Below are 14375 nucleotides of genomic sequence, written 5' to 3'. Positions count from 1 at the left end.
TATCAACATCCCAAGCTTCGCCCTCCACTTACAAGACATCACCTCAAGTAACCCTTAACACTCAACACTCCTATTGTCTCTCTGAGTCAACCACCCTCTCAATCCATTATGGAGATCCAAAACCTCTCTGGCAAAAAGAAGACCACCCCCCAAACCTCAACCTCAACAACCCTTTAGGAAGGTTACAAAGAAGGAGTGGATACCCAAGAGTATCCTCACTAGCCAAGGAAAGTATGATGCCCATGGAAAGACCCAAGAGTAGCTACCATTTAGCCGGCCTACCCATGAGTCAAGATTTGCCAAGCGGGAGTCCCATGCAATAGAGTTTTACCCAACCCCTGATCCTCATCAAGATGTTAGAAGCTCAAAGCTTTGACAATGGAAACTCTTCCTGTTTGGGTCCTGATAACCTCACGAATCGCACCCTAATCTCTAAAGCCAAAGAGAGTTACGAGGACTGCCTCGACTCCAATTCGAGTCGCCCCGCAAGAGCCAACATTCTATTGGGTCCCAACCCAGTTGCAAAGTGTAAGGCTTCTACAAAGGGAACCCTTACATTTAGGTTCCAAAGTCATAAAACCTGCACCACAAGCCTCTGCAACCATGCCATCATATGCTAGACCAAAGATGGAGTGGAGACCAAAAGCCATGCTTCCAACACTAACCCCAAAGCTTAAGCAAGAATGGAGAGCAGTGGGTTCCACCTCGACTCATGTGTTGACACCACCTTCAGAGAAGTCAGAGGAGTCTGTAGATGCCAAGCACCACAAGAGGCAATACCTTGTCCATGTGCAGTGGCCTTACCCATCTCTATTCTTATCAAAGAACAACAACCCATGTGGTGCCAAACCCCAAAGAGAGTTGTGTATACTTTCGTGGCACCGCTGACCAACCCCAAGCCTTAAAAAGATTACCACAATCCATTAACACCCGTGTGAGCCATGTCCCAACACCAAATCTCTAGCTGAAATTAGAAAGAAAATGCTCGATTAAAGCGCTCCATGAGCAAAGTTGGTGATAGTAATATCAAAGATTTCATCATGGATGGGCAAGTGACTCTCTGTCTTTCGCTCGTTGGTGAGGTCACATGGTAAGTTGAAAGTTTAAAACTCCATTGTACATATGTATCATAGCACTTCCTCTTAATTATACATCACATATACCCAAGAATGATTAAAAAATTGAAACCCAAAACAAAACTAAAAATGATCAAAAATTAAATACACATACACGTATGCACACATAACCCCCCAAAAAGTGCCCCTGTAGATTGTTAAAAGTTTCTTTCCCTATTTTGAAACATCCCTTTCTTTGGAGAAAATTTCCACTAAGTCGCTGCAAAGCCACATCCCATCGTCAGCATCATCGGACAAGCCACCCATCGCTCATAGTTTACCAACATGCATGCCATATTAGGAGTCCTAAATTCCTCCATTCTCATTGATAACCCAACCTCATTCACATCCGCCATATCAATCATCCTCACTATACATCAACACTCAATTTTCTATCTCAAACCATGTGTACGTCAAAGAAAGCAAACAAAGAAGTATCGAAGAAGTCGATGCATTGAGTTTTCATATGGATAAAACAAACTACCATGCATCAATAATCTAATAATCTTGGCTCCCAACAAAAGGGATGTTTAGTAAATGTCAAAGAAAGTAACAAAGAGAGTATAATAATCTAATAATCTTGACTCCCAAGAAAAAAGGATGTCCAAAAAAAATTTGAAGAAAGTAGCAAAGAGAGTCGAAAAAAGCATTTGAGTTAGAGAAATCCTAGGACTGCTGCTTTGACTCCAATTCAACACCAACAAAACCTCGACCTAACCAACATACTCGCCATGAAAAAAGCCCAATCTCTAGGCATCACGCTACAAGACCTCCTTTTGTTATGGAAATGGTCAGGACCCTTCAAAATTAGATAGTTGATAGAAGCGATCCGCACCGTATGATTGGCGGATTGAGCACCAAGACCACCATGGAGTGATTTGCAAGATTAGATGGCGGTCCGGGTCTTATGATATTATACCCCAAGCTCACATGAATAACTTCTACATTGCCTATACCTTAAGGATTGCATACCAACAAAGCTACCCAAAGCTTCTCACACATCCAACTGCAGATCAGGTCCGAATCATACCACTTTACCTCGCATGGCAACTTCATACAAGGACACAATCACCAATAGAAAAAGGGATATGTTAACCACTCTATATGCTAACATGGTTTCACCCTCTTAAGTGACCGTAAGGTACTTTACCATCTTATCTACTCAAACAAGCACTTATCAGTGCATGAATATATAAAGCAACCTACCTTGTGCTTAATGTCAAATAAGAAAAGTGTAAAGATAGGTTTCTAGTGGATGAGAGAAGTAAAAATGGTAGTGAGATCCAAGACTTTAATCTCCTTGCGAATATTGGAAGGAGATAGCATACAACTATAAATATTGGGCGGCCTTCTAAAATTTCACCCACAGATTTTGCTTCTGCATCCTCTTTATCACAGAGATAAGTGAGCCCTCTAGAAGCTCGAGCCCCACCAGGCATTCACATCACCGATGACAAGACCCAGATGTATCCAATCTTTTATCACAGAGACAAAGTGAGCCCTCTAGAACCTTGAGCCCCACCATGCATTCACGTCACCAATGGTAAAAAAAGGAAACTTAAAAGGAAAATGGCTTTCATGAAAGGTCCTTTAACATTATAATCATCCCAGAAAAACAAGAAAAAAACAAACACGATAAACAAGATAGCAATCATTCTATCAAACACAACCCCACAGAACAGAAATCAGTTTACAAGATAGCAGTTAACCTTCAAGGTGTAAACACAAAAAGATACGAATCCTGATGATGGAGGATACATGCCCTAGATTCAAAAAGGCTATCAAATCAGACCCCCAAATCCAGTCCTACAGGAGATAGAAAATGTTTCCGCATTTTAGCATTCAAAAATGGTGGCTGCCTAGGTGAGCAATGCACCTACTGTGAATAGAATGCAATTGAAGTAGCACCCATCACTTGCATGCATGGCTACACCAGCAGAATCATTTGCTGATAGAATGTGGTGCCACCTCTAGATGAGATATAAATTAGAGTACAATGATACAGTTGCTGGTTGTCTAACATGAGAAATTGTAGTAATTCCGATTTCTTATTAAGGCTCAAAACGAGGTAGACCCCAATAGGATGGTTCAAAATCCAATAGTGAACCTAAAATCTGATCTGCACCCTCACAAAGAGTACGGTCCAAGTTGGGATCCGGTACCATCACTACAGACCTGCATGCATGGTATCAGTAAGGTTTGATGAAATTGTGCTCAATAAACAAGGCATACAAGGATAACAACAGCAGAAAGCTTCGATGTATATCGTTGAAAAAAAGGTGCTTTTCCTGGACAATCATATCAATGGCAGTCAAACTTAAGCAAACTTCATAGAAATCCCTGTTCTTGGGTGCAAATGCACATCTCAAGCATATAAACTATGCAAGTGGAACAACAGACAGCCATGATACTGATAATTTTCTTTTCTTTTTAACGGGTATTAATTTGAACTCGGTGGATCATAAGCATAGATGCATTTTTGAAACATTCTACGTGTTTCTTCTGCATTTCTATTTTTCAAAAAAAATAAACAAGTACTTTTCGGCATGTTTCCTTGTGCACTACTTATGCACCTGCTTCATGGTCTGCCCCCAGCCCTCAACCCGCTTATTCTTATGCGCACTACACCCACGTGCTACCCAAGAAGTACGGGGCTGTTTTAGGGCTTTCCCGAGGAGGGTTTTCAGCATTTACTTCTGAATTCTTTAATGTCTTTTTTTTCTCTGTATTCTTTCTGCTACAACTTTGTTTTCCAACAATTTTTACAAAAACTTAGCTACCCAAAAGTGAGAGCATCCCGTGGATGATAAAACTACGGTCAAGAAAACCACCCAAGCCTCCACAATGTCAGGAGAAACTTCTTCAAAAAGACATGGAAGGAGAGATCAACAAAGAAGATACCAACAAAGAAACGCTTCCGACCTTCAATGCACAACAGATTGCTCGAGACAAGGCAGCAATCAAAGAAGATGAAAAGCCTAAAGAACTTTCACAGCTTGAAAGATTGTTCCTCATCATGGAGCAACAAAGACAAGGAAGAAGCCAAACAAGCTGAAGACCAAAGACCCTGACGTGATGATGAACGAAGAGCCAAGGACGCCAAACGCAGGGCTGATGAAGACCAATGACGGGCAGACCAAGCAGCCCAAGAACAACACCAACAAAGGCTTGAACGAGACGCTATGCGTTGGTGTTGGACTCACACACTCACACACACAAACTTGCACATTAGGGTTAGGTGCAGGATGGAGAAGCTCACAGAGAAATGAGAGAGAGAGAGAGAGAGAGAGAGAGAGAGCCAAAAGTGTGGTAGCCACAAAATGCAAGTCAACCCTTGCATGTGTGTCACATCCATATAATATAGAAGTACAAAATATTATATGTAAAGTGTCCTTTCACACTTGACATCCAAGGGGAAAAACCACATGGGAAAAAGTGCCCTGGGTTAAGCCCTGTTCACACATAGCACTACCATAAGTGAGCATATGCCTACAAATCCCCCCTGTAGTGGAAGTGTGAACCTGTACAAGGTAGCATATCACTCTCTGTATGAGAGTAAGCCCAAAGCTTTGCGGAAAGCTTCAAACTTTTCTCGAGGTAAAGCCTTTGTGAATAGATCTGCAACATTATCCTGTGTAGGACAGTAAGATAAACTGATCTCCCCTGCATGTAACCTCTCTCTGACATAGTGATAATGAATCTCAATGTGCTTGGTACGTGCATGAAATACTGGATTTCATGCCACGGCCATAGCACTCTGGCTATCAATGAGAATGGTGGTGGGTGTCTGCTAACACTCACGAAGATCAGCCAATAATCTCCTTAACCATACACAATCTACTGTAGCTGTGAAGACTGCCCTGTACTCAGCCTCACAAGTAGATGTGGCAGCAGTGGGTTGCTTTTTACTCAACCAAGATATGCATGAACTTCCAAGAAAAAAACAATTCCCACTGGTGGATTGCCTGGTATCATAATCACCAGCCCAATCTGAATCACTGTATGCATAAAGCTGCAAGCTGCCCCCCCGGGATAGAACAAACCAAGATCCAGGGTACCCTGAAGATAACGAAATATGCGTTTGACTGTTTGCCAATGCTTTGTGCCTGGGCTGTGCATGAATTTGCTCAACAAAGACACCCCAAAAGATATGTTTGGCCTCATGTTACACAAGTAAATGAGACATCCCACTACCTGGCTGTAAATGCCGGCCTCAAAAGGCTCTCCAATATCATGCATAGTAAGTCGTACACCTGGTTCTACTGGAGTAGAAATAGGCTTACATTCATCCATGTGAAACCTTTTTAGCAAACTTTTTATGTACTTAGTTTGCTACATAACAATGCCATCATCTGTATGCATAAACTGTATACCAAGGTAGTAGTGTAAAGGCCCCAAATCTGACATATCAAACTCAGCTTTCAAATCAACTTTGAAATCTGAAATTTGTGCTTTGCTAGTACCTGTAATGAGCATGTCATCTACATACAAGAAGACTATGAGAATATCAGCACCGGTTTTCTTCACATACAATGTGCTTTCAGCTGGACTATTCACATAACCTTGGCTGGTTAGATGAGCATGTATTTTATCATACCAAGCTCTTGGAGCTTGCTTTAACCCATACAATGCTTTGTGTAACCTGCATACTTTATGTTCCTCTTCACCAAGAACTACCAAACCAATGGGCTGATTTACATATACTTCCTCCTGTAAATCCCCATTTAAGAATGCAGTTTTGATGTCCAATTGATGCACTTTCCATCCTTTATGTGCAGCCAATGCAATCACTGATCTTATTGTGGTCATTCTCGAAGTAGAGCAAAAGTCTCCTCCAAATCTATTCCCTTTTTCTGGGAGTAGCCTTTAGCCACAAGACTTGCTTTGTACCTGTCAATAGTACCATCAGACTTCCTTTTGACTTTGTACACCCACTTTGTTCCAATGACATGCTTGCCTTTAGGCAATTCCACAAGATCCCAAGTATTGTTCTTCATGATAGAAGAGATTTCAGCTTGCATAGCTTGCACCCAATGCTCCTTCTCATGTGCTTCTTCATAAGAAGAAGGCTCTTCTGAATCAAAGAGACCCCCCATGGCTAATGCAGACTCCCCACGATGTATATTCAATGCATGGCTGGAACTAGCCCTTGTTCTGCCTGTGAGTGGAGCTGCAAGTTTGCTTTTTTGCAAAGTTTTCAGCAACCATCTTGGCACTGACGTGCACAGTCGGCTACAGCCACTGGTCCAGGAGGAGGAGGAGGGCTGCGCAGCAAGTCGGCAGGGACCAGGCGGCGACGTCGGAGGTCTGTGCATGGACGTCGCTGAGGAGACAGGGCGGACGACACTGAAGAAGCTGGGCGGAACGAGCGGCGGCGGATGTCTGCGCACTAGCGCCGCCGAACAAGCTGGGCGGAACGACGGACTGCGCAGTAGCGCTGTCGGCGGCTGGAATGGGAGATGCCGCCCGCGGGCTGAGCGGCGGCGGTGCTCTCCCCACTAGTGCCGCCAACTATTGGCGACCGGAAGCAGCAGCGACGAACAGAACTGGTCCGTCGACGGAAATTTGCAGGCGATGAACGGACGGACTGCGTCGACGGATTTTCGCAGGCAACTGCAGGGCCAAGGCTGAACTTCCAGAGAGGCTTGGACTGAACCTCCAGAGCTTTGATACCAATTGTTGGTGTTGGACTCACACACTCACACACACAAACCTGCACATTAGGGTTAGGTGCAGGATGGAGAAGCTCACACAGAAATGAGAGAGAGAGAGAGAGAGAGAGAGAGAGAGAGAGAGAGAGTGTCCTTTCACACTTGATATCCAAGGGGAAAAACCACATTTGAAAAAGTGCCCTTGGTTAAGCCCTGTTCACACATAGCACTACCATAAGTGAGCATATGCCTACATTATTGTCCTCTTTGATATGGGAACCTAAGGGTGCCATTTCTATTAAAATATGAGCATCTCATATGTTGTGTGGAAACTAGGTCTTATGTAGGTTTAAACCTTTTATTAAGTTGGTGCAAGTCATGATACATCTTTGTAGGTCCTAAGGCTTCATGATGTGCCTATTTAAAGGCCTCCCTCCCCACTCGTTGATTATCCATTTCCCAGTGCATATTGTCAATGCCTATCTGCTGGCGAGTATAAGCCCATGTAAACCTCTTGATATAATATATATATACCTAGATGAATCAAGAAACATGCCTGTCAAATCTCCACGGATCTCCTCATGATCGATCTTGGTTCGAGACTCAAATCCTGCAAACAAACGAACAAACAAACAAACAAGGGGATGCAAGCCTGACTCACCTCCCAACCATGACAGCCGTGGGCGAGCCCACAGTCTTGGCTGTCCCCACCGAGCCACGAGCTGAGCTAACTAGGATGACGTACCAACCAATCTCCTCCTCGCGACGTCCCATACCGCCACGAAGCCGCCCTCACGGGCCTCGAGACTGCTGCCGGCCTGGACTGCGTAAAGCAGGTGCACGTCTGCACTAGATCCAGGCTCCAAGACCATAGAGCTCTCACAAACTCGCGAGACTCTATATCTCAATAACTAACCTTGGCCACCCTTTTATAGGTTCTTGGCCGGTCATCGGGCATCCACACCTGGGCGCCCGCCCGTCCATACTTGGGTGCCCGTCCGTTAGTATTTCCCTAACTCAGCTCGTCAATCACCCTACCTAGTTCCAAGCTTCCCCAAGCCTCGAAACTAGTCTTGCGTACGTGTAGCACATGGTAGATACACACTGTGCACATGACATACTCCCCTTCCTCTAAGAGCTCACTCTTGAGCTCACTAAAAAGCCAGGGTAATCTCTCTGAAGAGTAGTCAATGTCTCCCATGTAGCGTCCTCCTCAACACGATCCTTCCACTTGATCTTGTATTCCGTGATAAGCGTATTACGCAATCTTCTTTCACGAAATCCAAGAATCTTTTTAGGTTCGTGCGGAACAAATGTCATGTCCTCGACATCTATGATTTCTTGAGGAGTAACTAACTGATCTGCTCCACCCAGTACTTCCTTAAGTCTACTGACATGAAATACAGGATGAACTTTCACATGAGAAGGCAAATTCAATTCATATGCAACTGAACCAATCCGTCGTGTAACACGAAATGGTCCACAATATCTAGGGAATAATTTCGGAGATCTACCTGTCCGTAAAGTCTCGGAATCTTTCGGAACTCGCAAATACACCATCGTTCCTTCAGAGAACTCTCTGGGTGAACGATGTCTATTAGAATAAAACCTGTCTCGGTCTTGAGCACTTCTAATAGATTCCTTTGCAACTTGTAACATTTCCTGCATATCTTGCAAAAAATTACGTGCTGCATCATGCTGAAGTCCAAAGAATCCTACTATAACAGGTGATCTAGGTTGAAAGCCATACATAAGCATGAAAGGACTAAACCCTGTACTCGTATGCTTAGTACTGTTATATGCAAATTCTAACACAGGAAGATAATCCTCCCATGAACTCTGTCTTTTGGATACATATGCTCGAAGCATATCCTCCAAAATCTGATTCACTCTTTCCGTCTGGCCATCAGATTGAGGATGATCACAGGAACTCAAATTCAAAGTTATTTCCAACTTCTCAAAAACAAGTTTCCAAAAATCACTTGTAAACTAGAGTCCCTATCACTGACTATGTCCTGCCGTAACCCGTACAGTCTAAACAATTGCTCGATAAACTGCCGTGCTAATTGCGTAGCTGTAATAGTCTTCCGGGTCGGTAAAAATCTAGCCATCTTTGTCAAGCGATCTACCACAACCCAAATAGAATCGTCGCCTTGATGTGTTCTTGGCAATCCGGTAATAAAATCCATGGAAATGCTTTCCCATTTATTATCTGGGATTTGCAAAGGATGCAACAACCCAGTCTGTCTAAAGCGTTCAACTTTATTTGCCTGACAAATCTGACACTTGAGAACATAATTTTCTACATACCCTTTCATCTTTGGCCAATAAAAAGTGTGTTTCACTAACGATAGTGTCCTATGTACCCCAGGGTGTCCAGCAGAAGGGGCGTCGTGACACTCCTTAAGAATCTTGGACCTAATGTCCGAGGTATGTGGTACACAAATTTTGTCATTACGGAATAGTAAACCATTCCGAATCAGCCATTGGCCTCCTGCAGCCTGAATAGTAGACAACTCAGTCACCGAGTCTTGGTCAATCAATGAGCTCCCGTCCTGGATCTTCTGCCAGAATGGACCAAAATAACTATCAGTCCTACAAAGCCCTCTCAATGACTGAAATAAGTCAGTAGAAATCTCGGTGAACGACAAAGTATTCACCTCTCGAATTCGACTAAGCGCATCTGCAATACTATTCATGGACCCTTTCCGATAACGGATCTCAAAATCAAAATCTTGCATTAATTCTGCCCAACGAGCTTTCCTGTCTCTCAAATCATCCACATCACACACATACTTGATTGACTGATGATCAGTCAATACCACCACAAACTTGGAGCCATATAAATAATGTCTCCAAACCTTGAGAGCATGATCCACAGCATAAAGCTCCTTCTCAAGGGTTGGCCAACGAGATTGAGTGTCGTCTAGCTTTTTACTTTCAAAAGCAACCGGTCTACCATCTTGAAATAAAGCAGCCCCGATAGCGCAGTCACTGGCATCAGTTTCAAGAACATAAGGCCGACTAGGATCAGACAATGCTAAGATAGGTGCTTCCTTGACTTTATCTTTCCAAAGTCTGAAGGCCATATCCAAATCGTTATTCCAAGTGATAGGCTGATTTGACTTACGTCCACGACCCAATAAGTCGGTCATCGGTAGTGTGAGCTAAGAGTACTCCCGCACAGATTTCCGAAGAAAAACTACAAAACCGAGAAAAGAACGAAGTTGTTTCACTGTTCGCGGTATAGGCCAGTCCAGAACCTTCTGAACTCGGTCATAGTCAATGCTCAATCCATCTCTAGTGATCTTGTGTCCCAAGTAAATGATGTCGGTCATAAAGAACTCACATTTACTTAACTTTGCATATAGTCGATTCTGTCTTAAAATAGATAAGACAATCGTGAGGTGTCTGACATGATCCTCAAGAGTACGACTATATAGCAAAATATCATCCAAGAACACCACCACAAATTTTCCCAAATGTTCACGAAAAAGATCGTTCATCATTTGCTAGAATGTGGCTGGAGCATTGGTTAACCCAAAAGGTAATACAAGAAACTCGTAATGGTCATACCTAGTCCGAAAGGCGGTTCTTTCGACATGCCTTTCATGAATACGTATCTGGTGATAGCCAGTACGTAAATCTATCTTCGTGAAATATTTTGCTCTTGCTAACCGGTCAATCAAGTCATCTAATCTAGGGAGAGGATAACGGTTCTTAATGGTCAGCTTGTTCAATCTCTTGTAATCTATACACATTCTCCAGGTATTGTCCTTCTTTCTTCTAAGCAACACAGGTGCACCCCAAGGTGATTTACTTGGACGGATCTGGCCCATCCTTAAATAATCTTCGAGTTGTTTAGCCAACTCATCTTTCTCGGCTTGGCTCATCCTGTAAGGCGGAATACTGACAGGATGAGCACCAGGGATTAAGTCAATACGATGATCTACTGCCCATTCAGGTGGTAAACCCGATGGCAGTTCCTTAGGAAATACATCTTGAAACGAATCAAGTATCTTCTATAATTCTTTGCTTTCAAACACACTTAATTCATTTACATCCATGGAAGGGATGAGAAAAGAAGAAAGTGGAATCAATACACAATGGAAAGCGGTATACAAAGAAGAATCCATTATATGTCCAATAAGGTACAAGTCGTGATCAAGTGATTATGAAAGTTTGGTTCATGCCTAATCATAATTAGTGTCTTCTTGTGTTAATCTCAAAGCAATTTTCTGCATATACCAATTTTTGTCCCTCATATTCATGATGTTTTGTACATACTTTGATCCACCTTGAGTATGTTTTGATCAATCTTCATAGTTGAATTATCGTATCCAACAACATCTCGGTTAGCTTTTTAAACTCTAACTCTCAGCCTAGTTGACTCTAGATTAGCACATTCTAGGTCCTTGGCCAATGGTTAATATTGACCTAGCCCAATTCGAGATGTAACGTGGTGGATGAGGCATTCTTTGAATTTTTATTTAGAAAAATGTGGTACGGCATGTTCAGCATGGAGCAAAACTATTTGGGTACAGCACATTCAGTACAGAGTAAAATTAACTGTTTTGTACGCATACGAATCTGTCTAAGCTCGTAGAAATAGAAATACTCAACTTAAAAATTTACATCATAGTGATATACAAGCACGTTACTATCACATAATGTGCGAAGAGAGTTGTTGTGTAGCTACACAATACATCTAGTTCAGTCCAACTAACACTTGTTTTAGTGATATTCTTGAAACTATCCACAGTGAACTCAAACTTGAGCAACGTGAATCAAAAACATCCCAGCATGCCTTAAACCTTTAAACTGTTAAGAACCCAAGACTTCAGCCTCAATTGAATGGTCTACATGGAAGGACGGTAATATTCATACTGCCTTCAAAAGGCCTTTTAGTCTCCTTGATATAGACCTTGATTCTCTGTATAAGTTAAGCAAGGCATAATTTTTGATAGAGACACATAACCGCAAAGAGTAAAAAAAATTTGATTGATGAACTTTGACTAGCACCAAAATCATAAGGAAAAGAGACAAATAACTTACATTCCAGCACCCCGAGCAGCTGCTACACCAGTAGGTGCATCTTCAAAGACTAACATGTTTTCTAACGCGACTGGTGCATCCTAGGAAAGGGTAGATTAAAACCCGAGTAAACATAAAGGCAAATCTCCTTATCCTCAAAATAAAACTTAAAACATTTGCAAATAGAAAAGAGCTTACCTCAAACCTGCTAGCTGCCACAACAAAGATATCCGGGGCCGGCTTCCCATGCTTGACTGCTGGATCATCACCTACAACCACATGATGCATGAGGGAGAAAAGCTCTTTATGTCTCATCGTTTTGAGCTCATAGTGGCGTTTGTGAGAGCTGCATAACACATAGCAATTGAAGGCACTCATTGCAAACTAATTCGATTGTTGCGAATCTCACTTGGTCCATCAGATAATGAACTTTTTTTTAAAAAGGGATACGAAAAATCATGCCGACCTTGTTGCGACTGCAATAGGGACCTTGTGTGCATGCAAATGCTGTATTAAACGTTCAGCACCTTCATATCAGCCAAAGTCAAGACTCTTGTCAATTGAATGCCAAATGAGTCCTTGCAAATTGCTAGGGTTCTAAGAACAAAACTCACCGGGTAAAAGTTCGCTTTCAGGAAACATAGACCGCAACATATCTTCTCTTTGACTTATGAAATCTTCAGGAGTGAGAATGCCATTGAGACCCGTCTCATTCACAAAAATCTGGCCAGCCTCCAGTGCTTTCTTGCCCATCATTTTTGCTTTTAATGACCAATCAAAAGTCTTGCCATAAGATGCAAGAATTTTTTCTTGCACATCAGTGTAAAACCTCTCCGTATCTGTTCCAATAGAAGTAGGTAAATCTCAGGAGACACCAGCCCACTACTCTTTTTTATCAAATGTCTAACAAACGACATTCCTGTCATTCAGGTTATTTTTCCAACTTGACAAGTGCAATCTTACCTTCATGAGAATCTACTCAGAGCTCCATACTATCAATATTCATCATGCATAGCCAAGACTGCATGCTTTGACATTTCTTACTCGTGTGATACAGACCTCGAGAGTAGATATGTTAATTTGCATACACAGATATGTCCGTACTAAGCTCTATCACTTCTGAGCCAGGTGAAAAGTTGGCACTAAAGAACAAAGCTGTGTAAATCTAGTTAATGAAGGTGACAATTGGTTAGACCATGTAAGCATGGTAAATGTTGGTGTTGGCCCTTAACCAATGCTCAAGAATACCACTGCTTTGGAAAAGTAGGGAGTCATAAGGTTAATACTGTTGTGTGTCCCCTAACTCCACCCTCTATAATCTCCATACATGATTTGTGTACGGCACATTGACATGGCTCCCATGAACACTCAAATATGGCATGTTTGTCTTCCAGGGGTTTAAGATAATTTAGTGATTAACCAGGGTCGGCCAGTCCTACACAAGAGTCAGCCTGCTCCAACCCCTATAGAAAGGTGGGTTGAGCCTCATTCATGCATCTCATTTTTTGCAAGACTCCCAGGCCATGAGGCTTGAGCATGCCAAGTGGCAGCCTAAGGCAAGAAAGACGCAAGTTGAAGCAGGACGGCCAGCAACACAGTCTTCTGCCCCTTGTAGAGAAAAACAAAGCTGTCCAGCAGAGCATCAACCAAGCAGCCAGATCAATCCCTCACTCCAGCGTTCCTGCAAGTCCAGGTTAGCCCTTCGTGGGCCAGTCTCAGCCCAAGTCAGTCCATACATTCATCTACACGCAAATTCATCTACACGCAAATACACCTACGGCACTGGCCTCTTCTAATCCTTGGTTTTGAAGCTTTATGGAACTAGGTAACAAAACTGATGGGAAGGCAGTTGATGATTTAAGCATCTGATAAATGGAAAGACAAGCGACAGACATCAAGTAGCAGAAGGGATGGGGGCACTCACCAAGCAACAGACCGTCCATGTCAAACAGAACATGCGTGATGCGAGCAGGTCCCATCTCCAAGGAACCTAATTTTCTTTGCTGCCTTTGTGGAAAAATTAATATAAACCCTTCCCAAGAGAAACATATTTTTGGCCGGTCTCAGCTTCATATTAGTCCGGCGCCCAGCAAAGCATCGGGCGCCGGGCGGCCTCGAGAAGGAAGCGCATTACACATTACATCCATAAAACTAAAAGCCCGTTTTATTTATATATATATATATATATAAAGAAAAATCAGCTTCAATTTTCAAATATAGTTATGATTGGATAAATATATAAAAGAATTAAAGGATTGTTCAAAACTATTATTTAGTCTTCGAAGGATTAGTTCGAACTAGATTGCTCTGGCAATTGTGCAGTCGTGGTTTTTCAGTCACTATGTGCTTATCCACCCTTGTGAATTCTTATAAGCTTGTTGAGCATTTATCTTGATATCCTTGATCATAGATAAGCTATATTTTTTCGGAGTAGAGGATTAGTTTTTTAGATATTTGGTCGATTATTTATTTCGTGTATTACTAAGAAAAAACATAAACAACACAATGAAATAAGATAATAATATAGTAAGAGAAATTGATGTCAATTGCTCAGGAAAGTTAATCATTTTTTGCC

The 14375-nt window shown here is 42.3% G+C and overlaps 1 protein-coding gene across 2 annotated transcripts; it reads right to left on the bottom strand.

The window, feature by feature from the left end:
• Positions 1 to 2753: 2753 nt before the first annotated feature.
• On the bottom strand, positions 2754 to 13841 carry LOC147614442 ((DL)-glycerol-3-phosphatase 1, mitochondrial-like). Of its 2 annotated transcripts, none has more exons than XM_086780979.1 (6): positions 13725 to 13841; positions 12415 to 12639; positions 12267 to 12327; positions 11999 to 12146; positions 11822 to 11901; positions 2754 to 3290 (listed from the first exon to the last, which is right to left on the bottom strand). In XM_086780979.1, the coding sequence occupies exons 1-6, from the start codon at positions 13777 to 13779 to the stop codon at positions 3167 to 3169; spliced, it is 693 nt and encodes a 230-aa protein (XP_086637105.1). In that variant the 5' UTR covers positions 13780 to 13841; the 3' UTR covers positions 2754 to 3166. The 2 variants fall into 2 exon arrangements, with proteins under 2 accessions (XP_086637105.1, XP_086637106.1); XM_086780980.1 differs by lacking the exon at positions 2754 to 3290 and adding an exon at positions 11457 to 11699.
• Positions 13842 to 14375: the final 534 nt, after the last annotated feature.

This window comes from Cibotium barometz, chromosome 42, assembly GCF_041138505.1.
Source record: "Cibotium barometz isolate CiBa-2024 chromosome 42, ASM4113850v1, whole genome shotgun sequence".
NCBI classification, from domain to species: Eukaryota; Viridiplantae; Streptophyta; class Polypodiopsida; order Cyatheales; family Cibotiaceae; genus Cibotium; species Cibotium barometz.
The sequence above is the reverse complement of the archived record's forward strand: the minus strand, read 5'-3'. Positions and strand labels throughout refer to the sequence as shown.

Coding starts and splice junctions, on each gene's coding strand:
- LOC147614442 (XM_086780979.1), bottom strand. CDS start 13,779: ATGGGACCTGCTCGCATCACGCATGTTCTGTTTGACATGGACGGTCTG. Junction 12,640..13,724: donor CATGGACGGTCTGTTGCTTG/GTGAGTGCCCCC, acceptor CTATTGGAACAG/ATACGGAGAGGTTTTACACT. Junction 12,147..12,266: donor CCTATTGCAGTCGCAACAAG/GTCGGCATGATT, acceptor TGTGTTATGCAG/CTCTCACAAACGCCACTATG.